At 31.8% G+C, this 27,705-nt stretch overlaps 2 protein-coding genes across 2 annotated transcripts in view; one reads left to right on the top strand and one right to left on the bottom strand.

The window, feature by feature from the left end:
• The window catches only part of loaf (low-density lipoprotein receptor domain containing lost and found), a 45,052-nt gene extending 27,453 nt beyond the window's left edge, over positions 1 to 17,599 (top strand). Inside the window, exons 2-7 of the mRNA XM_076413908.1 lie at positions 8,670 to 8,893; positions 10,638 to 10,782; positions 13,546 to 13,668; positions 13,731 to 13,907; positions 15,137 to 15,404; positions 16,391 to 17,599. Of these exons, the coding sequence (XP_076270023.1) occupies positions 8,670 to 8,893; positions 10,638 to 10,782; positions 13,546 to 13,668; positions 13,731 to 13,907; positions 15,137 to 15,312 (845 nt within the window). The 3' untranslated portion in view covers positions 15,313 to 15,404; positions 16,391 to 17,599. The remainder of the gene's footprint in view (positions 1 to 8,669; positions 8,894 to 10,637; positions 10,783 to 13,545; positions 13,669 to 13,730; positions 13,908 to 15,136; positions 15,405 to 16,390) is intronic.
• LOC143202399 (uncharacterized) overlaps positions 1 to 27,705 on the bottom strand; it is a 91,751-nt gene that overhangs the window by 52,237 nt on the left and 11,809 nt on the right. The gene's annotated exons all lie outside the window — the stretch shown is intronic.

Raw genomic sequence — 27,705 nt, 5'->3', positions numbered from 1 at the left:
GTTTTGCCAGGTCATTATTTGACACCAAAGTCACTACTTTTAAATTGTAACAATCAAGTTGTTCTAAGAGTTTTTCATGTCAAACGTAGCTGGAAAAACCAAATAACTCGATAATACTAAATAGAACATTGCTATTTTAGTGTTTTATAGGTATATTATTACTCTTCGTTGCCAATTAACTGACAATTTGTCTCTACATTGCAAACCACACATATAGTAGCATCTTTCAGTGCTTTTACCTCTTAGCGTATTTCACTATGCTACACCACATAATATCAAAGTTTGATTCTTTTGAATCTGCGTGCTAGTTCAGATGTGTTGCCCAAAAGTTGCAGCACTTTGGTGCTCACATGGAAGTGGAGTCTTTCGCCATATCATGTCGCGAATCTTTTAATTTCTTTTATAACAATGGCAAACTGAAGGTATCGGTGTAAATAATTGTTTCTGTATTATCTGGGTGTATCCGTAATACTTCTCAGGGCTTTATTTTGAAATACTTGTATTATGTTTATATTACTTCTTGCAGAACATTCCCATAACCAAATTTAGTAGCTGCATATAGGTTTTTAGTATCTCTTGTAACTTTCTTCCAAATAATCAACACTTTTTTGTAGTTTAATTGGAGTGCTTTTCTGTTCTTTTTGATGTGGTCCTTCCAGGGAAGCTTTGCGTCAATATTCATTCCAATACATTATTGTTAGTCTATTGGATACTAATATTATTAAAATTTTTGGGCATATGAACAGTTTGATTATAAATTAATTCAATTTGCACTGATTTACACTGTTATATTGTTACTTGCGTGTAGTAGCAGTTTTCTAGTTGCTTCTTTGCTTTTGTCACTTGTATCGAGTAGGTATAATTGCGGTATACCTGCTCCTGTTTCTTTCATTACTGGTTGTCAGACTTCATCAAAAGCTTGCGTAAGCCATGTCAATAATTTTTTTTATTACTCTTCGTGATTCCACAATCTGCCCTATTGGCAATAGGTATTTCTTATATCTATATTATATAAACATGGCATGTAGAAAATCACTTCATTAAGCAATCTTCTGTATAAAATATTATCTTAATTAATTAGTCTTATTCTAAAGCTTATTCTAAGGTTTATATATGTCCAGTAATCAGATCAGGTGGTGTTAAACGTTTTAGTCTACGCACTTCACTATCACGTCGCATATTTAGCTGATTAGCGAATACATTGGGATGCACTGACACTCTTTCGAAGTACTTCATACAAACACGTTGAATTACACTCGCTATAGGTTCTAGAGGAATATCGTGTTATATCATTTTATTTGAAATATAGTACGGAGCATCAACAATCGCACGCAACACCTTATTTTGGAACCGTTGAATGATGGATGTATTAGATTTGCTAGCGGTACCCCATAGTTGGATTCCATATGACCAAATGGGCTTGTGTATAGACTCATACAGCAATACCTTGTTATCTAATGATAACTTGGATTTGCGCCCGATGAGCCATGAAGTTATTTCCGTTTAGAGAGTATAGTAAGTGCATACCAAGATATTTAACATGCTCTGCTTGGGGGAGTTGACGATTATTGATATTCACTGGTGGACATGTTCTTCTACGCAGGGTAAACGTTACGTGCGTTGATTTTGTTTCATTGGCTTTAATGCGCCATGTCTTCAACCAAAATTGTATTTTCTCCAGGTGGGTTTGTAGGCTTGTTGATGCTGTGACTGGATCTTCATGGGATGCTAAGATTGCTGTGTCGTCTGCGTATGTTGCTACAGTAGTTATTTTTGTGGTGAGGCACGCAAAACATTTTTTCGGTTTCGTCTGTTTGAATTAAACCGCTATATAATACTCTATGGAGCTATTTTATGTGAAGAACTGTCGAAATCGTCGATTTGATAGTTAAAGAACCTCACGCATATTCAGCAATATATATTATCCATCAGAATAATGGAAGGAAAAATTGAAAAGATATAAATCAACAACTAATTTCCAATTTGGTTGTTCTTGATCGACGCCAACGGTCGAACCATTCTTCTTCGTACGAAAACCAGCCCGAATAATGCCCGACCAATAAAAAAAACAACGAGAACCGAACAATGGAAGGGCTGAAGTGTTTTCGGGGTACGAATTCATTTGTCGGCGGAGGGAAATGGAGCCAATGAAGGAGAAGCCTCTCGGCTCGGTCACAAAGGGCCCGGCCGAAATCGAAACGGCCGCGGCCGTTCGTTGCTTTGTTTGTCTTTAATTCGTAGCTCCTCTGTTTTCGTCGGCGGATGAAGAGGTGGCGGAGGCGCCCTTTGTCCCGTCGCTGAATTGGGATTTCCCAGGGATAACAATGTATAATGAGTGGGAACAAGCGCAAACAATTATTTTAAACGCCTTTTAAATATAAAAGTATTCGGTAATTTCTTGTTGTTGTTACCGGATCGATAACTAATATGGTTCTGGAGGCACCATGGTTTATGAGGTGGTTCTAAAGGTTATTAAGATTTTTCTGTAAATTTTAGTATTAATTATGTCTGATTCATTTCAGGTTTTTTTAGTAAATGCATTTGACAATTATAAAATAGCTTCAAATTGTTAGTCCTCTTATCATTCTATAAGCCTGGTACCTGTGATCTCTAAACTTTTTGAAAAACTATACATTAAGAAACTCAAAGTAATCACAGAGGAGAGAAATTTTATGCCGGACCATCAATTTGGCTTCCGTAGTAAACACGGAACAACAGAACAAATAAGTAGATTAGTTAACCAAATTAATCTCCATATATATCTGACTTTGGACAAGGTGTGGCACACAGGTTAAATTGAAAAAGCTTTTGCTCCATACGCATTTTAACTGCTGAAATCATACCTCACAGAGAGCCATTTTATTGTCAAACAGGGTGACGAATATACTGACCTACACCCAATATATTCGGGTGTTCCACAGGGAGTGTTCTTGACCCATTGTAATATCTATTGTATACAGCTGACCTACCGACCGCACGAAATACTACTGTTGCAACATATGCTGACGATACAGCAGTTTTATCATCACACGAGGATCCAATATAAACCACAAGAAGAACTTATCCCTCAGTAAAATTTAATAATTATGAACTTCCGCAAGCAGACAACGTTAAATATCTGGGAATGCATTGATTTTGATCAACGTTTGACGTGGAAAAAACATATAGTGACAAAACGCAAATAGCTTGGGCTTAAACTATACTAAATGTGTTGACTGATAAAGCGTAAATCTAAATTATCATTAAGTAACAAAGTTTTGCTGTATAAGTCTATCCTTTGTTACTGCCCATTTGGACCTATTATATAACGGAAATCATATAATAATACTTATTGCCCACGGGCAGATTGCTGAAGTTCCAATAGATTAATTTTAAAGAAATTGTTAGTGAGTTGTTACTTCCTACGTGGAAATATAGTAAGACAAGGTAGAAAGTAGTAGATGATTATAGTTGATGAATTTTACCAAACATCATTATTTGTTCTCTTTATTTACTTGTTTATTTATTCCATTCTCATGATGGTACCAGGACATCTCTTTGTATGAAGTTGAAGGGAGGTACCTACTCAAAATAGATGAGGCTGTATCTCACAATATTAATAAAAAGGCATAACGCTATGTAATCTATAATAGATCTAAAATATAAGATTTTTTGTTGTTATTATTGGTGACAAATTGATGTCCCTATGTCCTAACGTCTTCTTGGCTATTTAATGTTATTTCACTGGATCCAATAAAATTGTGTGTCAATATGGAAGTATGCTCGAGACATATATTGGCATGCCTTGGGCGTTTCGGAGAAGGGCTACTTTTAAAGTTTAATAGAAATTTAAATCCGTTGTTGTCTTGACATGGTTAGTAATCCATTTTGGGTGTCACCATGTATATTTAATGAATATTGTATTGATCGATAGAAAGGCGAATTATTTTAACTAGATTTTAATTGTATTGATAATAATTAAGTATATTTTTCAGTAAATTTAGTTCATATAATAAACGAAAATTGTTTTTGGACATCTTGTCCTTTGTTTTTAATTAATAACTAGAGCAACGTGATTGCTATATAGAAACCATGACTTCTTTTTCTGCTTGTTTTTGATTATTTGTTCATCGTCAAAACATCTTTTTATTCAATCAAATACGATACAGAAGAACATTTTCTAACTATCTCTAATGTTGTAGTATAGCTGATATCAGATTTTTGTTTTTTGAGCCAAGTAAGTCTGATGGAGCCTAGTCTGGTGAAGCAGACGTTTGAGTAATAATGAAAAGCTGTATTATCATGAAAACTCACGATTATTGGGTTGATTTTACCAAAAGTTTATTAAATTATTTTCTCAGAGATCTCTATATTTTCTTTAATATAAAAAGTGTAACAATATAAAAGGGATTCTGTAACGTTCTTCAGTAAAATATGAGCGGCATTATTATTGTCGACGAATCATCTGCCTGATTGGCCGTAAAGCCTTCAAAATTCCCCCATATTAACGGATACCGGCATGGGCGAAGACAAATGGATAATACGTGAGATATCATCGGTTGGAACCGTGAAAGGAAACACGTCACAAATTATTTGCTTTTTGTGCTAAATATCAAAAACTCTCCATTATTTATAGAAAACAGCTTCAGATATATAACATTGTTATAATTTTAATTAAATTTTCCAATTTTTAAATAAATTTTCAACATATATTATTATTTTTAAAATATATAATTGTTTCAACAAACCTTAACATGTAAGGAGTGCTGCTTCTTTGTTCTGATTTTGGGAAAAGTGCTGCTAATGGATATTGACAATATGCTCCATCGATGGCCTAAGTTCAAACAAAAATGCTTGGAAATATTTTCAAAAATTTTCCGATAAACTAAAAATTCGGACTGATCTTGAATTGCTGGCAAATCGAATGCAATGCAGGTCTTGAATGTTGTCTGAAAAAGGCGGAACAAGCTTTTTTAATATAGTTTCAACATTTTTCAACATTAAATTGACCTATTTCGTACACATGGGTTTGAATAACTTATCTTAAAGCTAACTCAATTGTTAAATAAATAGATATAGTACATTTAAAGTAGCAGTGAACTCGCATCATCAAGATATATAATGTATTTCCGATAGCTGCACTGAATATTAGTGTGGATACTATAACAAAAATCCCTTAAAATGAGAAAAACTATATAATTTTGGATAGTCCGAAAAGAAAGTATCACATACCTTGGTGTTAGTTCTATTTAGGATTAAATTTGAGAAATGTATAAAAACAGTGGTTAGTTTTTTAAATATAGACATAATTTGTCTTTATGATAACTTAAATCTAGGTATATAACTGGGAGGACCCATCGGCCCTAACTCAGTCTCTGGTGAAATAATGTTTATACATGTCACTGCTGAATTTTTTAATATATGCACCTCACTACATAACACTACACAAGATCAGATGGTTTGATTCTTTTGAGTCTGTGTCCTGTTCTGGTGGTATCCAAAAGTTGCAGTATTTCAATATTGGCATGAGAATGGAGTCTTTCCTCATGCCCCCTTGCAATTCTCTTGATTTCTTGACTGACTGTGGGTATCTGAAGGATCTCGATGTAGGTAATCAGTCCTATAGTATTTGGGTGCACCCACAATACCTCTCAGGACTTTGTTCTGAAATATTTGTATTTTGTTTATGTAACTCTTTGCAGAATATCCCCATAATTGCACTCCGTATGTCCATATAGGTTTCAATATTTGCTTATATAATAGCAATTTATTATATACTGATAATTGTGATTTTCTTTCAATTAGCCAGTACATTTTCCTATATTTCAATTCCAGTTATTTTCTTTTCTTCTTTATATGTTCCTTCCAGCGAAGTTTTGCATCGAGATTCATTCCGAGACATTTAGCGTTGTTGCTATATGGAATGATAGTGTTATTTAATGTTATTGGTGCTTGTACGGTCTGTTTATAGATGAACTGCACATGTACAGATTTATTTTCATTAATTTAAAATAAACTAAAATGCGTAAAATGTCAAAGTTACAGCCGGCAACATTGCGATGTTTTGACGTCATAAAGGTAGATGACGTGAGTTCACTGCTGCTCTAGAGATACCAATTCAACCTCATACTTTTCTGTCATATAAATTGGGTAATTTTCGGTTAATTTATTACTTTTTATTTATTACTAAAAATGGATCGTTCCCTAAACGACAATATTTTATATTACAGAAAAAAATCAATAGGCGAGACAGAATAGCCTTCGGCACTAAAATAGCCTTCATTATTGACAACCAAACGATGATTTTCCATTCTTCCATCGTGATTCGACTAATATCGCCATGACCCGGTCCGACACAATAAGCCTTTTCAATACTGTTTCCCATCGACAAAAAATCAAGCACAAAGCCGTGGACATATAAAAATTCGATATACGGGGCTCCGGAAAAAGCTTTCTCATCGTTATATTTACATAATATAAAATATCTGGTCACCCAGGAGCGGGGGTCCCGCCGCCTCCTGCATTCATAATTTGAGATAACGACGCGCAATTTATTATTTAAAGTCGTCGCTGCGGACGGCAAGATTGTACGGGGTTTTAAATAATGTCACATTGCAAATTAGCATTTTTCTTTATTAGCGTTACTCCTGAAAATTTGCTGGTGTCCCTTTACGTCACGGAGATATGTGGGGTTTTTGGGAAAATAAGGATGTTTTAGTTACATTTTCAGTTCGTTGAGTCCACAAGAGTAAATTATAGTCTGTTCAAAGTTGTTTTGTACATACGTCATTTGCATTTGTGATATAAAAAAGTCGCAATGTTGCCGCATCAGGTCTGAGTTTTAGGTCAGTTTGGCTTTATCTTACAGCAAAATTCTAACGATTTGACAAGCTGATTCGTTTACTTATTCGAACTAATCAGACAACATTGTGTCTCTTTTTAACTAGAATAAAATGAGAAGAAAAATATTGTCTGATTCTGAAACGAATTTACAAACCGCAATAGGCAATACATTAAACATCTTGATGACGTATATAGGACTATTTTTACTACCATTTTCGTCAAATTTTGCTCTTGTTCCTACCGAAAAAGAATAATACAACCTAGGTTCAACGAATCTTTTTTTCAGTCTTTATAATGGTGAGTACTTAAATGAATATAAGTGTCAGAATTCATATAAATATACCAAAGACATATCGAAATTATAACAATCTATATATTAATTGGCTTACTGAAAATTTTGCCTCCCTTCTTGATGAAAATGAGGGCACTTGGAGGAGTGAAATTTGACACTTTTAAAGTTTATATCGAGGAAGAGTATTTAGTGTTAACATTTTTATGTAATATGCACTGGAAATAAATAAATTCCAATATAACGAAATATATCTAAATCAAACAACCAAATAGCCGTCAGATTAGTGAAACAAAATGTATAAAAAAATTAATGTGCTCGCTTGTTTAGAAGGTAACTACAGCTGTGAAAGAAATACCTGACATGCGAAAATTTCATCCCAACATAGGTTCATACAATTTAAAAATAATATGAATCGTTTGTCCTCTTTGTGTACAAGATATTTAGAAACTTAAAATTAGCTTTTATTTAATATAATGTCTGGTAAACAGAGTACAGCTAAAAAATTGTTCTTGCTTGAAGACTGATAGTAAATTATATGGCTATGAAAACATGGTATGTCATTGTATTAGAGGTAATTCGAGAGGTTATTGAGATTTTTCTGTAGATTTTTAGTGGTATTAACGTGATTGATTTCAAGTTTCTTGGGTAAATATGTTTTTTAGCAAAGCACTAACCAAATATTGCAGGTAATACGTACGTTAATTTGTACATCAAGAGTTAAAATCAAGGTGTTGACGAATTTTAACAATTATGAAGTGCTTTATAGAATTTTAACTTCTCATTTTTCGGTGAGTTTTCAGTTCCCACATGATTCAGAACATAAAATATAAAGCAGTAAATAAACGAAAGCCATAGAAGGCAAATTAAAGATTAGCTATCTGCAAGGGTGAGATAGAAGAGCGGAATATATAAGCAAAGGACAATATAACATTATTTAAAAACTTGGATACAGAAAATATTATTTTAATCAGACTGGTGTATTTATGGATTTTTGAGCATAATTATTTGTGCCATCTTAAAGCATTCCGGAACATGCTTCAGCCTTAAACAGGCATTAAATATGTATGTCAACGTGATGATGATTGCTTTTCGTGGCAGTTCTTTCAATAATCCAGGTGAAATATCATCTATACCAGGTGCCCTATGAATTATTAACAGTAAATTTGTAAACATTTTAAAGCATTGTTAAATATTAAGGTGTTTGACGATTAATGCAATAAGATATGTGACTATATGACGTTTTATTCTATTTCTTTTCGTATTGTGACTATATAACGTTGTATGAATTATTTTGATTATTTAATTTATAAAACCGTTTGGAGAAACCAATAGGTAATTATCCATTATATAATTTATTGATTGTATTGTATTGTATTATTTAATATACATTCATTTAGTATACTATATTGTATCCCTGTCTTAATTTCCTAATATCTGACATTATTTTATTTTCACTTATTAGAACAAATAAAAAATAGTTATAGTTCAGATACACTATCTCAAAATGAATGTATAGTCAATGAGCCGAGTACATTGAACCGATATTTTGTTTCAGATTCCATGCAGACGTTATGCAAGAACCACTTCCTCCAACAGCTGTACAGAAAGATCGACGGAGCGGTGTTGTGGAGTCAGAACGAGAGGAATCTGGACTGCGTCATCACGTTTCAGACGCACTCGATACTGCAGCGGTTCATGCTGCGCTTTGATGGCCTCCAACTTGACTGCAACGACCACCTGTTCATCTACGACGGAGCTCACGCGGTGGGAACCTATAAGGTGGGTTAACTTACACATTGGAGCATCATGGTTTTGTTATATATTTTTTAAATTAATTATCTTTTAGCGTAATTCCATATTTACATCCCATAGGTCCAAATGGGCTTTATTAACTGACAAGATACTTTCAAATCTTGCGACTAACCAGTACAGTTGCTTGACTTTGAGTCTAATCTGCTCTGCTTTTTTATCTAAGGTGATGTTACCAATTTAATCTACCATTAAGATGTATGTCGATGTATTTAGCTGATTCTGCTTGAGCAATTGGGCATCTATCAAGTGATATAATCAGTTTTTTGTCATATCGCCGCAACGCAAAATTAACATGCACATATTTGAAGCTATAAAGCCGTATTTTCAAGTCTCTCTCTCTCTCTCTCTCTCTCTCTCTCTATATATATATATATATATATATATATATATATATATATATATATATATATTTATATATTTGTAGGACAGATTGCTGGCGTTAAATGACTCTTTCATTTTCCTTTTTTTAGGATCTTTTACAGACATTTTTTGGTTTAGTTTCCTTATTTTAGGTTTTAAGTGTCAAATCCATTTGATTTTGAGGTCAACGTGCAGTTCTTCGTTGGTTACGTAGCGATAAACATTGATGATTAATCAAATAATTTTATTTTGGTAGAATTAGAGTACTTTTGTCATCCCTGTAAAAATGTTTGTATTGAAAGCATTCAAACAATTACTAACAATTTGTATATGTACAATTGAGACAAATCTTGCCAAATACAAGTCTACAGAAGTGATATATCACGGTTATATATTACCTTTTACTGTAGCTTTTAAATTTTGAGATATGAGTAGAGCCAGAATACAGAGGGAGCAAAACTCCCAGTTAATTGCTGATCTTTCATAACCATATGACTATTTCTGGTGTTGATGCAGTTCTTGAACGTCCTTTATTGTGTGTATTGTCTTAAATGTTCCATATCTTTAAATATTTCTTTTCAAAGTAATTCATCATTTTACCCATCTGGTAGCCGTGCGGGCTAAGATTTTAGTTCGCCGACAATAACGTACTAGGATAGAATTCCGCTGGGACTAAAGGCCATTTAAAAAACGGTTCAAGTAAAAAAGTCCAAGAAGCCGAAGCGTATTTTATTATTTAAAAAAATGTATCACTATATGATACTCAATTCTTTTCATTGTTAAAATTACAAGCTTTGAAATATTTGTAAACCGAGAATGACCAGTTAAAACGAAATTTTGATTATATTCTTGCGAAAGATGAAATTAGTTGACGAATTAATGTTGACCTGATATATGTGTCTTTAATCAAAAAGCATAAACCAATATTTAATAACCCTTTTAGACCGTATAATGGCACACATTCACTGATAATTACGTTGCAGCGTAGAGTCATGTGGTGGCGCTCGTATATCTATTAAAAAAATGGAGAAGTTAGTGGGAGAGGAAAACATTAAACATGACGAATGTTCAAAGTTCGCGCTGGTAGAGCACCGGCCATATATCACCCACGTTACGCTGCAACCGAGTTAGTTGTAATTTTCCTGCGCCGCCCGACATCCACCATCGTAAAATATTAGTTTTGTTTTTAATTGCAAAAAATTAATGCATTTATCGCGATGGAGAACTTGCCGACGCAACTTTTATATGGCCGCCTTGGAGTTTCCTCTCTCGTTATTTCATTCTTCGCGTTCGAGTGAAGAGAAAGAGAGACAGTTCCATGGAGACGGTTAATGCCATCTTTTTGTTCCAGTTCGATTTGTCTTGTAAAAACACCAAGCAGACCTTGGGAGCGATGTTTACAAGAACCAACTACGTCACTCTCAAGTACGTCACGGACAATTGGGGTACAGATACCAACGGATTTAAACTAGTGATCACTGCTGTTAAAGATCCGAGTAAGTATCATACGATTTTGTCTTTAGAACCGTTTCTTTATTATATTGTTGTCGACTGATCTATATCCAGCTTATTATCTCAATTCATAAGTCATAACATCGTAATATTGCCGCTTTTAACTTTGATATTTTACTCAATTTCGTTAGTTTTGATTTATAACAAAATTCTAATTCTAAACATCTGTCTGTTTTAACGTAATAACAATAAGAACCAAATTAGACTGATTGCAGGGATTGTAATCTGAGGCTATAACATGTTACTGTTATAACAGATCAATTCAAAAGTCTCTGGCCGAGCATAGTAAAACACATTTTTTTTATTCTACATAATTCCCTTCAAGGATGATACACTGATTATAGCCACCCTCCAATCCTTTTTCGATACCAATTTTGTTGTGCGATTTGTCCTTTGGTTCAAAATTGGTCTCATTGTCGGCGGTCACCTCTTCATTCGACGAAAACTTCTTTCCAGCGGGCTTTCTTTTGAGATCTGAGAACAGGAAATAGCCACTGGGGACCAGATCTGGAGAATACGGTGGATGAGGAAGCAATTCGAAGCCTACTTCATGGATTTTTGCCATCGTTTTCACTGACTTGTGACGCGGTGTATTGTCTTGGTGAAGCATCACTATCTTTTTCTTCAAATGAGGTTGCTTTTCGGCGATTTCGTCCTTCAAACGGTCCAATAATGCTACGTAATAGTCGCTGTTGATGGTCCTTCCTTTTTCAAGATAGTCAATGAAAATTATTCCATGCGCATCCCAAGATACAGACGCCATAACCTTGCCAGACGACTGTTGCGTTTTCCCACGGTTTGGAGCGGATTCATCGTGTGCAGTCCACTGGGATGATTGTCGATTGGACTTCGAAGTGAAATGATGGAGCCATGTTTCATCGATTGTCACATATCGCCGCAAAAACTCGGGTTTATTACGTTTGATTATTTTCCAACACTGCTCCGAATAATCAACTCCTCGTTGTTTTTGGTAAAAAGTGAGCTCATGCGGCACCCACTTTGCACAGAGCTTTCTCATACCCAAATATTCGTGAATGATATGATGTACACGTTCACTTGATATCTTTAGAGTGTCTGCTATTTCATTCAATTTCAATTTACGGTCATTCAAAATCATTTCGTGGATTTTATAAATGTTTTCGTCGGTAACAACCTCTTTTGGGCGTCCACTGCGTTCACCGTCTTCGGTGCTCGTTTCATCGCGTCTAAACTTAGCATACCAATCCTTGATGGTTGATTTTCCTGGGGCAGTGTTCGGAAACGCAGCATCAAACCAAGTTTTTGCTTCAACTGTATTTTTTCCCTTCAAAAAGCAATATTTTATCAACACGCGAAATTCCTTTTCAAACATATGAATTTAATTTTAGTAGCGCTATCTATGTGTCAGACTGGGGACTTTTCAATTGACCTGTTAGCATTGCAACTAAAAGAGAACATATCTTTTATCTTTAATCTCTTAGAACTTCAATAATCTGCCCGTGTGCAATAGGTATTATTATATGATTTCCGTTATATAATATAACTATAGTGACATGTAAAAGAACGCTTCAGTAAGTGATCTGTTGTACAACTTATAATCTAAAACTTATTCTAAAGTCTATTCTAACTTTTCTGAAGACTAATCCAACTTATTCCAGAGATTATTAAAGCTCACTAGAGAGTGATGACTCTGATAGAGTGATCAGTTCACACATAGGTGTCTGTTAAAAAATTCGCATATGTAGAATAGTAGAGCCTACGCAGTACACTGTCATCGTTCACATTTAACCGTTTGGCCAATGCATTCGGAGGCCCTAATAGTCTTTCATGGTACTTCGCATTAACACTTCGGAATCACATTCGTAATGGATTCTAAGAGGATATCGCGCTGAATCAGTTTGTTGTAGACGTAATATGGGGCATCGATGATGACTCGCAACACATTATTCTGGAACCTCTGGAAGATAGCTATGTTAGATTTGCTTGCTAGTAATACCCGTTCAATACCATAGGTCCAAATGGGCCTAAGTATTGACTTATACAGCAAAACCATGTTATCTAATGATAATTTAGATTCACGCCCTATGAGCCAATACATTTGGTTTAGTTTGAGCCCAAGCTGTTTGCGTTTTGTCACTATATGTTTTTCCATGTCATGAAATGTCGATGAAAATGCAGTCCCAGATATGTAACGTTGTCTGCTTGCGGAAGTTCATATATTATTCAATATTACTGAGGGACAAGCTCTTCTACAAAGGGCGAATGTCACATCGGCAGATTTTCTCGCACTTGCTTTGATATTCCAGGTTTTCAAACACAATTCGACCTTGTTAAGATGAAGTTGGAGGTTTTGTTGTGGTTGATATTGGATCCTCGTGTGATGTGTGATAAACCCACTGTATCATTAGCATATGTTGCAACAGTAGTGTTTCTTGAGGTCGGTAAGTCAGTTGTATACAATAGATATAACAATGTGCCAAGAACACTGCCCACTGCCCACTGGCACAGCAACTTATTTATTATGTACGGATAATTGAGATTTTCTTCCAATTAACCAGTACATTTTCCTATATTTCAATTCCAGTTATTTTATTTCCTTTCTGATGTGCTTCTTTTAAAATAACAGTGACTTTATTTAAACTTAAACTAGGACTGAATTGGTACTAATAGTGTTATTGGCAAAACTGCTGTTCTGAATAACGGAGATGTATTATATATTGAGAAACTTTATACCATTGTTGTTGTTGATGACGTGTATATTTTTTCAGAGCATCCTTGTATGGAGTTTAGGTGCAACTTAAGAGAATTTTGTATAGCTACCGATTTAGTTTGTGATGGCATTAATCATTGTGCAGATGGATCCGATGAATCGTCCAATAATCTGTGCCAGAGTAAGTGGTTCCATCTTAACACCAGCACAAAACACTCAGCGGTTCGATCTCCCTTGTTCCAGATACCGAAACAGGGACAATACTAGGACTGGAGGTCACCTGGTTCGTTGTAGTGGTGATCAGTACCTTCTTGGTACTGCTGGTGCTCATCGTGGGTGTGTCGATCTGTGTTTGTAGGCGTAGTTCCTGGAGTCACCGTTCCGGAAACTCGATCGGACAACAGAACGCGTCATATTCACGTAAGATTTACTATGATATATGAATACAAATATGTCTCCGTCGATTTTTCGATTCTTTCAATTTCTCGATGCTTAAACACCACTGATAAAAACAAGCAGTAATCAAATGGAGTGAAGTCTAGTGTGTAATTAGAAACTAATTTCCTCCAAATGATTAGAAACTTGAAAATTATGGATATCTATATGAGATTTTAATAATAGTGACTGATTTCTGGATTTTACGTGATAAATAGTGAAACGATGTCATGTTAAACGGTTAAGTGTTAGGTTTTAAGAAGTTGATATGAAGCGTTATGAAGAATTAAAATTATTTAAGATGGCGTTAATGTTTCGTAGCTCTAAATTCTTGATCACACTAAGACTATTAAGAGGAGCTCTTGAAATGAAAATATCTCACTTTCTGCCTTCATTGACGACAGTACTCGAATTTTAAGCCTGATCTGCCCTTTTCAGCCTACCATCGAGATGTATTCTGAAGTATTTAGAATTTATTATATTATTAGTATTTATTATATCTGTCAATTCTTATAACTAGGTTTTTGTCATTTCACTGTACCGCCGAAATAACATGGATATGTTTGAAGCTATTCAGCTGTACTTAGTCCATTTGTGAATATTGTTGATTACTTCTTGTACTTTCTCTACAGATCTACGCATAGATATATCTATTGCCATAATGACTGTGTCGTTGGAAAATGTTCCAAGGACTGTTTATTTTGTTATTGGGATATCAGCAAGATAGTACCATACGGAAATCTAGCTAAAATGGGTTTAAAGGTTGAAAATGCCCTTGTGAGACTTCCAGAAATATTGCGGGGCAGTATTTCCTTTCAATAACCGCTGTTATTTTTACCATAATAACTGTGTCGTTGGAAAATGTTCCAAGGACTGTTTATTTTGTTATTGGGATATCAGCAAGATAGTACCATACGGAAATCTAGCTAAAATAGGTTAAATGTTGAAAATGCCCTTGTGGGACATCCAGGAATATTGCAGGGCAGTGTTTCTTTTCAATAACCGCTCTTATTCGACGCTCTTAGTCGACTGTTGAGTGCTAATTTCAAAATACTAACTGGTAATCTGGTTTTCATAAGAGGTTTAACATTTTTTAATAGAAAAAATAAACGATACTAACATTTCGAGGATAGATATCATGACGGAGACTTATTTGATCATGTAATAATTGCCGTGGACTCGATGATTTTAATTGAATTTCTGGACGATTACAGTAGGCCAGATGTACGGATCGAACGGTCAAGTGGTAAAACCGACCAGCGGCAGCACCACGACGCTGGCCGACGGCAACGCCACCACAGTACCGTCGGGAAACTGGCGCCGCCCTGCGGGCCCCCTCGGGTTCCGCAAGCCGCCGGCCCGGGACCGCCCCTACTGCCCGGCAGGGTAGGCCGAGGCGCGCCGCCCCCCGTCACCCCTGCCCCCCAGAACGGACAGGGCGATGGGCCCGCGCAAAAAGACGAATGGTTCGTCTAACAGTAGGTGAGTAGAACGAAATAGTTCCGTTTCGATTTCGTATTGGCTGCACGAAAAACTAAACCACGTTGTCTAAATTGTATAATGTTTGATCACCCGTAGTTGAGCCACCAAAAATCATCAAAACTTTCTTGTCTGGATACACCGGATCATATGGTTTATTTACTAAGTATTGTCCCATTATTTTCTACAAAAACGGATTTACACCGAGTCAGTTAAGAATAACATCTCTCTGGGTCGTTCTAGGTAGTCTTTTAGTCAATCGTTTATAGTATTCTGTGTATTCTTATCGCTCAACATATTTCGGATAAAACTACATTGTCATGGGTGAGAAAGTTCTGCAGTTGCTTGTAAAAAACTGGAGAAACCAACTGACTTCTTCAAGCTTATTTTATTAGAATCACCTTTTCTGCTAATGGAACGAATTTAATCCAACTTTAATCCACTATTTTGTATTTCTAACGGGTGATGTCCAGTGAAAATTTTGAATTAAGAGTACCGCGTCCTTCGTCCAGTTCTACATCTGGTGATAGCGTGTTCTGCTCACTCACTAAAAATGTATGTATATGTTTACAAACCAAATCACCAAACCGCAAGCTCTCATCTCCACTTGTATAAATGTAAAGAAAAATCTGACCCAGTCGGTTATCCTTCCTGCGGTATTCTATGTATTCTTATCGCTCAACATATTTCGGATAAAACTACAATGTCATGGGTGAGAAAGTTCTGCAGTTGCTTGTTGTAAAAAACTGGAGAAACCAACTGACTTCTTCAAGCTTATTTTATTAGAATCACCTTTTCTGCTAATGGAACGACTCATCTATCACGTGAAAATTACCAAATTTATCCTTTTGTCATAATAACATGAGAGTATTATAAAAAATACTCAAAAGATTTCCAATTAATAGTTAGATAGTGTTATTCAAGTTAAATAAATTATAGTAAACGATGCAAAATACACCAAATATAAACCCGATTTTGTTTTGTTTCAGGAGCATCCGGGTCGTAGCCTGCAGGGTGAGCCGCAAGAGCACCGAACCCAGCTCTCGGCGTCCAGCGCAGTTCCCTACGATACCGACGGTCCGCGCCACCTGTCGTCGGATCGTCGCCACCTTTTCCTCCTTCTAGATTCATCTCCGAGACTTATAACGATAAGTATTTTTGTACTTGGTCGAACGAAGCGCGTTCATCGCGACCTCTTAACCGTTTCAACATCCCCCCCCCCCTCATCGGAACACTTCCCCCACCCCTGTCTCCCTTTGCTCCGGTCACCGACACCCCTTCACACACCTACACCCACACACTCACATACACACAAATCATCACGCACGTCCTTTGAAAACAATTCGGCGAAAGACTGATACGTCTGCGCATGTCAATGGGTCGTCGTCGGCTATCGAAGTAAAGTCGATTCGATACGACTTCCCATCCCTAGTGGGTGTCGAGGTTCTGGCCCCTTTTTAGGAGACGACAATACCGTTCGGTTTTTACTGTCGTCTTTTTAGGGGAGGCAGGTGACTCGATATCGACTAGCGGGTGAATCCGAACAGTGATCGGGGACGCGGAAATTGAAAACAAACGAGAGACGCACACCGCCAACGTAGACAAATACCACACAAGCTTTTCGGTTAGGGTTTTTACGATTTTCGTTGTTCGAATTTTCGAGAGAACTTGAAAGGCCCGGGGACGCTGACTCCCCGCGTCGCTCTGTAGTAAATATTCGATGGGGTTGAGAACGGGGACCATCGCCCTGGCCGTCGAGTAAGATAGTTACTATAGTAATATACAGGGTGCCAAAAAAGTCAACATTCCTCGCTAAAAGCAGCACGTATGCTTGTAGAGATCACCACGGGTATATCCTCTACAATATCGAGCACTTAGAAATGCGTAGGGCGAAGGTTCATGGCATAAAATCACCGCAAAATTGATAATTCTCATTGGAACCATCGAATAATCATGGACATTTACCGTCGCCTTCACCAAAACTTAATATATAATAAATATAAAATCCTTCACCATTTCGTCGTCATTAAATACTTAACGGTAACGGCGATGGCCCCCGTACTCCTCTAGAGAGACTCCACTAGACTTAAAAATGATAATAACAATGTTTTTAAGAAACAAATTCTATTTGTCTAAGTGAAAAACTTTTGATCTTGTATATGTATAGAAAAAAAAATACAGAGGAAAAAACAAATAGTTGTAAGGCTACTATTCTTAATGCTAGTTCTTAGTGAAATTTTCTATATGGATGTGGTGTCCGCGCGGTTTATATTCTGCGTTATTCGGCTGAGCTTTGAAGATTCTGTCGAAGTCGAATAATCCGACATATATGCTGATTGTGGCGAGTAAGTTTTAATGTGAAATAAGCAGGTATAAGAAGGCAAACAGAAACAGGTTATTTACAAATATTTATATTTGATATTTTTAATGGGCATCTCCCGAACTTTTCAGAGCAGACATATTTTGCCTTAACCTTATTGATGGTTACAGTACATGGTAATTCCTAACGAAATATACACATTAATGCTATAAGTTAGTAAAACAAATATTTTATTATTAAATATTAAAAACAAAAATTTGTTTCAACAATGTTAACTATTGACTTAAAAGTGACTTTGTGAAAAGAGAAATTCCTATTGCATTTTGAAGAGAAAATACTGGAGAATTATATAATAACAATATTGTGTTTATTGATGTTATTAGAGAATGACTTTAAAATTGACCTAAGCACCTTTTATATTTTGGAATTCAAAATAGTCGATAATATCTGTTATCTTAAATAATATAATTCCATTTAAGTATATTATAGTATTTATTTAATGATTGTAATTAAGATTGACCTAAATTCCTTTTGTATTTAAAAAAATAGCCGAAGATTTCTGTTAGTTCATTAATTCCAATCAAAGTCGTACTGTTTATTTATTGAGTATAATAAACATTGACTTAAAATTGACCTAAGTTTTTTTATATTTTGGAATTCAAAATAGTCGATAATATCTGTTATCTTAAATAATATAATTCCAATTAAGTATATTATAGTATTTATTTACTGATTGTAATTAAGATTGACCTAAATTCCTTTTGTATTTAAAAAAATAGCCGAGGGGTTCTGTTAGTTTATTAATTCCAATCAAAGTCGTACTGTTTATTTACTGAGTATAATAAACATTGACTTAAAATTGACCTAAGTTTCTTTTATATTTTGGAATTCAAAATAGTCGATAATATCTGTTATCTTAAATAATATAATTCCAATTAAGTATATTATAGTATTTATTTACTGACTGTAATTAAGATTGACCTAAATTCCTTTTGTATTTAAAAAAATAGCCGAGGGGTTCTGTTAGTTCATTAACTCCAATCAAAGTCGTACTGTTTATTTACTGAGTATAATAAACATTGACTTAAAATTGACCTAAGTTTCTTTTATATTTTGGAATTCAAAATAGTCGAGAATATCTGTTATCTTAAATAATATAATTCCAATTAAGTATATTATAGTATTTATTTACTGATTGTAATTAAGATTGACCTAAATTCCTTTTGTATTTAAAAAAATAGCCGAGGATTTCTGTTAGTTCATTAATTCCAATCAAAGTCGTACTGTTTATTTACTGAGTATAATAAACATTGACTTAAAATTGACCTAAGTTTCTTTTATATTTTGTAATTCAAAATAGCCGAGAATATCTGTTATCTTAAATAATATAATTCCAATTAAATATATTATAGTATTTATTTACTGATTGTAATTAAGATTGACCTAAATTCCTTTTGTATTTAAAAAAATAGCCGAGGATTTCTGTTAGTTCATTAATTCCAATCAAAGTCGTACTGTTTATTTACTGAGTATAATAAACATTGACTTAAAATTGACCTAAGTTTCTTTTATATTTTGGAATTCAAAATAGTCGATAATATCTGTTATCTTAAATAATATAATTCCAATTAAGTATATTATAGTATTTATTTACTGATTGTAATTAAGATTGACCTAAATTCCTTTTGTATTTAAAAAAATAGCCGAGGAGTTCTGTTAGTTCATTAATTCCAATCAAAGTCGTAGTGTTTATTTACTGAGTATAATAAACATTGACTTAAAATTTACCTAAGTTTCTTTTATACTTTGAAAAACAAAATAGTCGAGAATTTTAGTTAATATATTTTCAAATATATTCCGTATTGATATACTGATTATTTTAAGAACTGATCTAAGTGTAATTTCATCGATATTTATCGTGTACTGTCCATTAAAATTGAATCAATGACACAAGTAGCCAACTTGCAACGAATTTTAATCCACTATTTTGTATTTCTAACGGGTGATGTCCAGTGAAAATTTTGAATTAAGAGTACCGCGTCCTTCGTCCAGTTCTGCATCTGGTGATAGCGTGTTCTGCTCACTCACTAAAAATGTATGTATATGTTTACAAACCAAATCACCAAACCGCAAGCTCTCATCCCCACTTGTATAAATGTAAAGAAAAATCTGACCCACTCGGTTATCCTTCCTGCGGTGAGTGAAGGAACACGAATCCAGGCACTCTGGATGTGGGTCGAGGGCTGGAACGATGTAAGAGACGAAAAAAATCATTTTTTAAGCTGTAAGTAAGTTTCATACAATTTTTTACTGCAAGAAAAACAGTCTTATATAAATATTTAAATGATAATAATAATTAAAGAGAACTACGAGAGAAATTTGTACACATATCTTTTTTCTAGGAAGTTAGGACAAGACCTACTGGATATAGAGCTTTAATTGGCCGATACTTAACGCTTAAAACTGTATTAACTGTAAGAATGAGGAACTCTTGTCTATGCTTTGGTCCTTCGTGGAGGTCATTCCTTCGTCGTCCTTCTGCTTTTTACATATCAGGTGCTTGGTTCGTTTTTTTATATGACATTACATGGTATATCTAATATGGAAATGAAGATTGAATCTAAAAATTGATCTAAACTTCTTATATTTAAAAAATTATTCAAAAATGATAAACTTTTAAAAGTACCTTATTCCTAATCAGTAGTATTTATTTACTGATTATATTAAATATTGAATAAAAATTGACCTAAACTCCTTTTATGTCTGAAAAAGAAAACAGTAAAGAATTTCTGTTGTTTCAACTCCAATACGTTACAGTATGTATTTATGGGTATATTAAAGATTGACTTAAATTCCCATTATATTTTTAAAAGAAAATAATAAATAATTGAGATAACATGGTTCAGTGAACATATTTTCAATCAAATACATTGTAGAATGTTTTACTGATTATATACAATATTGACCTAAATTCTATTTATATTATAATAAGTGTCAAATTCTGTATAATACATACCATGTAAGTTCAGATACGAAAAATCCGTTAACATATCATCAATAGCGACAAGCAAGCAATAAATAACCGACATTATTTTTTTACTGGACTTTAAACATATCGATTACTCAACTTTGGGACTTATCAAGAAAGACGACGAGGCAAGACCCACCCATATTTCATAGGTAATAACTCCCAAGAAAATAATAATAATAATAATAATAACATATTTCGGTGTACGTATTATTTTCGATTGATTGTAAGCTAAACCCAAAAAAAAAATGAAACAAGATGTTTAGGATTAATATCAGATTATATAGAGAGTATTCTGGACCATATTCTTGGACTTGACGTACGGTTTTGTTGGTGTTTTTTTATTTTATAATAAAGGAAATGCCTTTAGGTATAGTGGGGATTTACGAGGCTGACTGAGAGTGAATTTGCATTTCGGGTTTTAACGATTTTAATCAGATATAAACCTCGTGAGTTCTTGCAGGATATACATATAGTTTAGTCCTCGAATGTTGTCCCTATAAGACATGTATCTGCTAGATAAATTTGTAATTAGAATGTACTGTTTAAAAAAAATATATTTGCAAAACTATTTCACATATAGTCCAGACAAGAATATTTTGATTTATATTGATAAAGTCACAAGGGCGTTTCCGATAGGGTCATAATGAGACTACTCGATCTAGCGTCATTCTGACCCGGATCTCAATTTAACACTAGAATGATTTTCGGTTAAGGACTAGTTGATGTTTATTGACCTATGTTTTCTCCGGAGAAACGTCATCGTTTCTTTTACAATCTGTCAACTGTTGACCAAATGTTAGAGAATTTTACAGTCTTTTAGCAAAAAAAAATCGCATGTGTGTTCTTAAATGGAGAGGAACTAAGTTTTATTTAATAAAAAAATGTCAAGTAAGATTATGGTTGTTTTATTATGGTTTTTATTATCGGTGATATACAGTGGGTGTTGGATATTTAATGTGAATAAAAGAAATGGTTTCTTTCTTTCGTGAATTTCGAAAGGATTTACTTAAATTTGACCTCAAATCTTATTATATTTTACAAATAAAATATTAGAGAATGCCTGTTCGTTCAGATAATATATTTCCAGTAAAATGCAATGCAGTGTTAAGTTTTACTTAAAATTTACCTAAATTCCTACTGTGTTCTAAAAAGAAAATACTAGGGAATTTCTTATCGTTCAGGTAATATATTTCCAATGAAATATAAAACAGTATTTATTTTACTGATTTTATTAGATATTGACTTAAAATTGACCTAAATTTCTACTATATATTAAAGAAAAATACTAGAGTATTTCTGTTAGTACAGATAATATATTTTCAATCAAATACATAACAGTATTAATTTTACTGATTTTATTAGATATTGACTTAAAATTGACCTAAATTCCTATTATATTTTAATAAGTAAAAACTAGAGATTTCTCTTTGTTCAGATAATAAATTTTCAATCAAACACGTTCTAGTATTTTATTACAGATTTTTTTAAAGATTGGTTTAAAATTGACCTAAATTCCTGTATCTTAAAGAAAAAATAGTAGGGAATTTCTCATCGTTCAGGTAATATAACTCCAATCAAACATAAAACAGTATTTATATTACTGATTTTATTAGATATTGACTCAAAATTGACCTAAATTTCTACTATATATTAAAGAAAAATACTAGAGTATTTCTGTTAGTACAGATAATATATACTCAATCAAATACATAACAGTACTAATTTTACTGATTTTATTACATATTGACTTAAAATTGACCTAAATTCCTATTATATTTTAATAAGTAAAAACTAGAGATTTCTCTTTGTTCAGATAATAAATTTTCAATCAAACACGTTCTAGTATTTTATTACAGATTTTTTTACAAAAATTGGTTTAAAATTGACCTAAATTCCTGTATCTTAAAGAAAAAATAGTAGGGAATTTCTCATCGTTCAGGTAATATATTTCCAATCAAACACAAAACAGTATTTACTTTACTGATTTTATTAGATATTGACTTAAAATTGACCTAAATTTCTATATATTAAAGAAAAATACTAGAGTATTTCTGTTAGTACAGATAATATATTTTCAATCAAATACATAACAGTATTAATTTTACTGATTTTATTAGATATTGACTTAAAATTGACCTAAATTTCTACTATATATTAAAGAAAAATACTAGAGTATTTCTGTTAGTACAGATAATATATTTTCAATCAAATACATAACAGTATTAATTTTACTGATTTTATTAGATATTGACTTAAAATTGACCTAAATTCCTATTATATTTTAATAAGTAAAAACTAGAGATTTCTCTTTGTTCAGATAATAAATTTTCAATCAAACATGGTCTAGTATTTTATTACAGATTTTTTTAAAGATTGGTTTAAAATTGACCTAAATTCCTGTATCTTAAAGAAAAAATAGTAGAGAATTTCTCATCGTTCAGGTAATATATTTTCAATCAAATACATAACAGTATTAATTTTACTGATTTTATTAGATATTGACTTAAAATTGACCTAAATTTCTACTATATATTAAAGAAAAATACTAGAGTATTTCTGTTAGTACAGATAATATATTTTCAATCAAGTACATAACTGTATTAATTTTACTGATTTTATTAGATATTGATTTAAAATTGACCTAAATTCCTATTATATTTTAATAAGTAATAGCTAGAGATTTCTTTTTGTTCAGATAATAAATTTTCAATCAAACACGTTCTAGTATTTTATTACAGATTTTATTAAAGATTGGTTTAAAATTGACCTAAATTCCTGTATCTTAAAGAAAAAATAGTAGAGAATTTCTCATCGTTCAGGTAATATATTTTCAATCAAATACATAACAGTATTAATTTTACTGATTTTATTAGATATTGACTTAAAATTGACCTAAATTTCTACTATATATTAAAGAAAAATACTAGAGTATTTCTGTTAGTACAGATAATATATTTTCAATCAAGTACATAACTGTATTAATTTTACTGATTTTATTAGATATTGACTTAAAATTGACCTAAATCCCTATTATATTTTAATAAGTAAAAACTAGAGATTTCTCTTTGTTCAGATAATAAATTTTCAATCAAACACGTTCTAGTATTTTATTACAGATTTTTTTAAAGATTGGTTTAAAATTGACCTAAATTCCTGTATCTTAAAGAAAAAATAGTAGAGAATTTCTCATCGTTCAGGTAATATATTTTCAATCAAATACATAACAGTATTAATTTTACTGATTTTATTAGATATTGACTTAAAATTGACCTAAATTTCTACTATATATTAAAGAAAAATACTAGAGTATTTCTGTTAGTACAGATAATATATTTTCAATCAAGTACATAACTGTATTAATTTTACTGATTTTATTAGATATTGATTTAAAATTGACCTAAATTCCTATTATATTTTAATAAGTAATAGCTAGAGATTTCTTTTTGTTCAGATAATAAATTTTCAATCAAACACGTTCTAGTATTTTATTACAGATTTTATTAAAGATTGGTTTAAAATTGACCTAAATCCCTATTATATTTTAATAAGTAAAAACTAGAGATTTCTTTTTGTTCAGATAATAAATTTTCAATCAAATACGTTGTAGTATTTTATTACAGATATTTATAAAGATTGGTTTAAAATTGACCTAAATTCCTGTATCTTAAAGAAAAAATAGTAGGGAATTTCTCGTAGTTCAGGTAATATATTTCTAATCAAACACAAAACAATATTTATTTTACTGGTTTTATTAGATATTGACTTAAAATTGACCTAAATTTCTACTATATATTAAAGAAAAATACTAGATTATTTCTGTTAGTACAGATAATATATTTTCAATCAAATACATAACAGTATTAATTTTTCTGATTTTATTAGATATTGATTTAAAATTGACCTAAATCCCTATTATATTTTAATAAGTAAAAACTAAAGATTTCTTTTTGTTCAGATAATAAATTTTCAATCAAACACGTTCTAGTATTTTATTACAGATTTTTTTAAAGATTGGTTTAAAATTGACCTAAATTCCTGTATCTTAAAGAAAAAATAGTAGGGAATTTCTCGTAGATCAGGTAATATATTTCTAATCAAACACAAAACAGTATTTATTTTACTGATTTTATTAGATATTGACTTAAAATTGACCTAAATTTTTACTATATATTAAAGAAAAATACTAGAGTATTTCTGTTAGTACAGATAATATATTTTCAATCAAATACATAACAGTATTTATTTTACTGATTTTATTAGATATTGATTTAAAATTGACCTAAATTCCTATTATATTTTAATAAGTAATAGCTAGAGATTTCTTTTTGTTCAGATAATAAATTTTCAATCAAACACGTTCTAGTATTTTATTACAGATTTTATTAAAGATTGGTTTAAAATTGACCTAAATTCCTGTATCTTAAAGAAAAAATAGTAGAGAATTTCTCATCGTTCAGGTAATATATTTTCAATCAAATACATAACAGTATTAATTTTACTGATTTTATTAGATATTGACTTAAAATTGACCTAAATTTCTACTATATATTAAAGAAAAATACTAGAGTATTTCTGTTAGTACAGATAATATATTTTCAATCAAGTACATAACTGTATTAATTTTACTGATTTTATTAGATATTGACTTAAAATTGACCTAAATCCCTATTATATTTTAATAAGTAAAAACTAGAGATTTCTCTTTGTTCAGATAATAAATTTTCAATCAAACATGGTCTAATATTTTATTACAGATCTTTTTAAAGATTGGTTTAAAATTGACCTAAATTCCTGTATCTTAAAGAAAAAATAGTAGGGAATTTCTCATCGTTCAGGTAATATATTTTCAATCAAATACATAACAGTATTAATTTTACTGATTTTATTAGATATTGACTTAAAATTGACCTAAATTTCTACTATATATTAAAGAAAAATACTAGAGTATTTCTGTTAGTACAGATAATATATTTTCAATCAAGTACATAACTGTATTAATTTTACTGATTTTATTAGATATTGATTTAAAATTGACCTAAATTCCTATTATATTTTAATAAGTAATAGCTAGAGATTTCTATTTGTTCAGATAATAAATTTTCAATCAAATACGTTCTAGTATTTTAATACAGATTTTATTAAAGATTGGTTTAAAATTGACCTAAATTGCTGTATCTTAAAGAAAAAATAGTAGGGAATTCCTCGTAGTTCAGGTAATATATTTCCAATCAAACACAAAACAGTATTTATTTTACTGATTTTATTAGATATTGACTTAAAATTGACCTAAATTTCTACTATATATTAAAGAAAAATACTAGAGTATTTCTGTTAGTACAGATAATATATTTTCAATCAAATACATAACAGTATTAATTTTACTGATTTTATTAGATATTGACTTAAAATTGACCTAAATTCCTATTATATTTTAATAAGTAAAAACTAAAGATTTCTTTTTGTTCAGATAATAAATTTTCAATCAAATACGTTCTAGTATTTTATTACAGATTTTATTAAAGATTGGCTTTAAATTGACCCAAATTCCTGTATCTTAAAGAAAAAATAGTAGGGAATTTCTCATCGTTCAGGTAATATATTTTCAATCAAACACAAAGCAGTATATTTTATTAGATATTGACTTAAAATTGACCTAAATTTCTACTATATATTAAAGAAAAATACTAGAGTATTTCTGTTAGTACAGATAATATATTTTCAATCAAATACATAACAGTATTAATTTTACTGATTTTATTAGATATTGACTTAAATTTGACCTAAATTCCTATTATATTTTAATAAGTAAAAACTAGAGATTTCTCTTTGTTCAAATAATAAATTTTCAATCAAACATGGTCTAGTATTTTATTATAGATTTTTTTAAAGATTGGTTTAAAATTGACCTAAATTCCTGTATCTTAAAGAAAAAATAGTAGGGAATTTCTCATCGTTCAGGTAATATATTTTCAATCAAACACAAAGCAGTATATATTTTACTGATTTTATTAGATATTGACTTAAATTTGACCTAAATTCCTATTATATTTTAATAAGTAAAAACTAGAGATTTCTCTTTGTTCAAATAATACATTTTCAATCAAACACGTTCTAGTATTTTATTACAGATTTTATTAAAGATTGGCTTTAAATTGACCTAAATTCCTGTATCTTAAAGAAAAAATAGTAGGGAATTTCTCATCGTTCAGGTAATATATTTTCAATCAAACACAAAACAGTATTTATTTTACTGATTTTATTAGATATTGACTTAAAATTCAACTATGTATTAAAGAAAAACACTAGAGCATTTGTGTTAGTACAGATAATATATTTTCGATCAAATACATAACAGTATTTCTTTTGCTGAATTACTAGATATTGATTTATGATTGACCTAAATTCTTGTTATATTTTAAAGGCAAAATACTAGAGTATTTTTGTAGTTCGTGTAATGTATTTCCAATCAAATACAGTGAGGTATTTATTTAACTTTTTTGTGTGCTATTAAATCGTCCAAGTCAAAATCTTTGGGGTTGTTTGATTGAATTTTACCCTTTAGAACAACCGAATTAGCTAGTGAGATAATAAAGTTCTAACAGAGGACTGGAGAAGTAAGTTTTATTTTGATAGATTATTGAAACCACTTGTTAAGAGCTTCAAAACAAGAAAGGAAATAATGGTTTAGTATATTATTATGAACGCCAATTAGTCTAAGCACATTTCACATAACAATTCTTATATCATAGGGCTCTGGTAATTTTCAATTATTATTATAACGTATTATACAATCTAGTACTTCCTGTTTCTCAAAGTATTTCGAATTATATACGGCCCCATGCAATTATATTGATAAATAAATATTCTAATTACAATGTGGGATTGATACAATAATATTAAATAGATCCTGGTCTATATAGAGTGCGTGGGATGCGTCCAAGCACAAAAGCTAA

The sequence above is a fragment of the Rhynchophorus ferrugineus genome, unplaced genomic scaffold, assembly GCF_030347505.1.
Source record: "Rhynchophorus ferrugineus isolate W39M unplaced genomic scaffold, kcgeb_rfMv2 rfM9, whole genome shotgun sequence".
Lineage (NCBI taxonomy): Eukaryota > Metazoa > Arthropoda > Insecta > Coleoptera > Curculionidae > Rhynchophorus > Rhynchophorus ferrugineus.
This window is presented reverse-complemented; position numbering and strand designations above follow the sequence as displayed.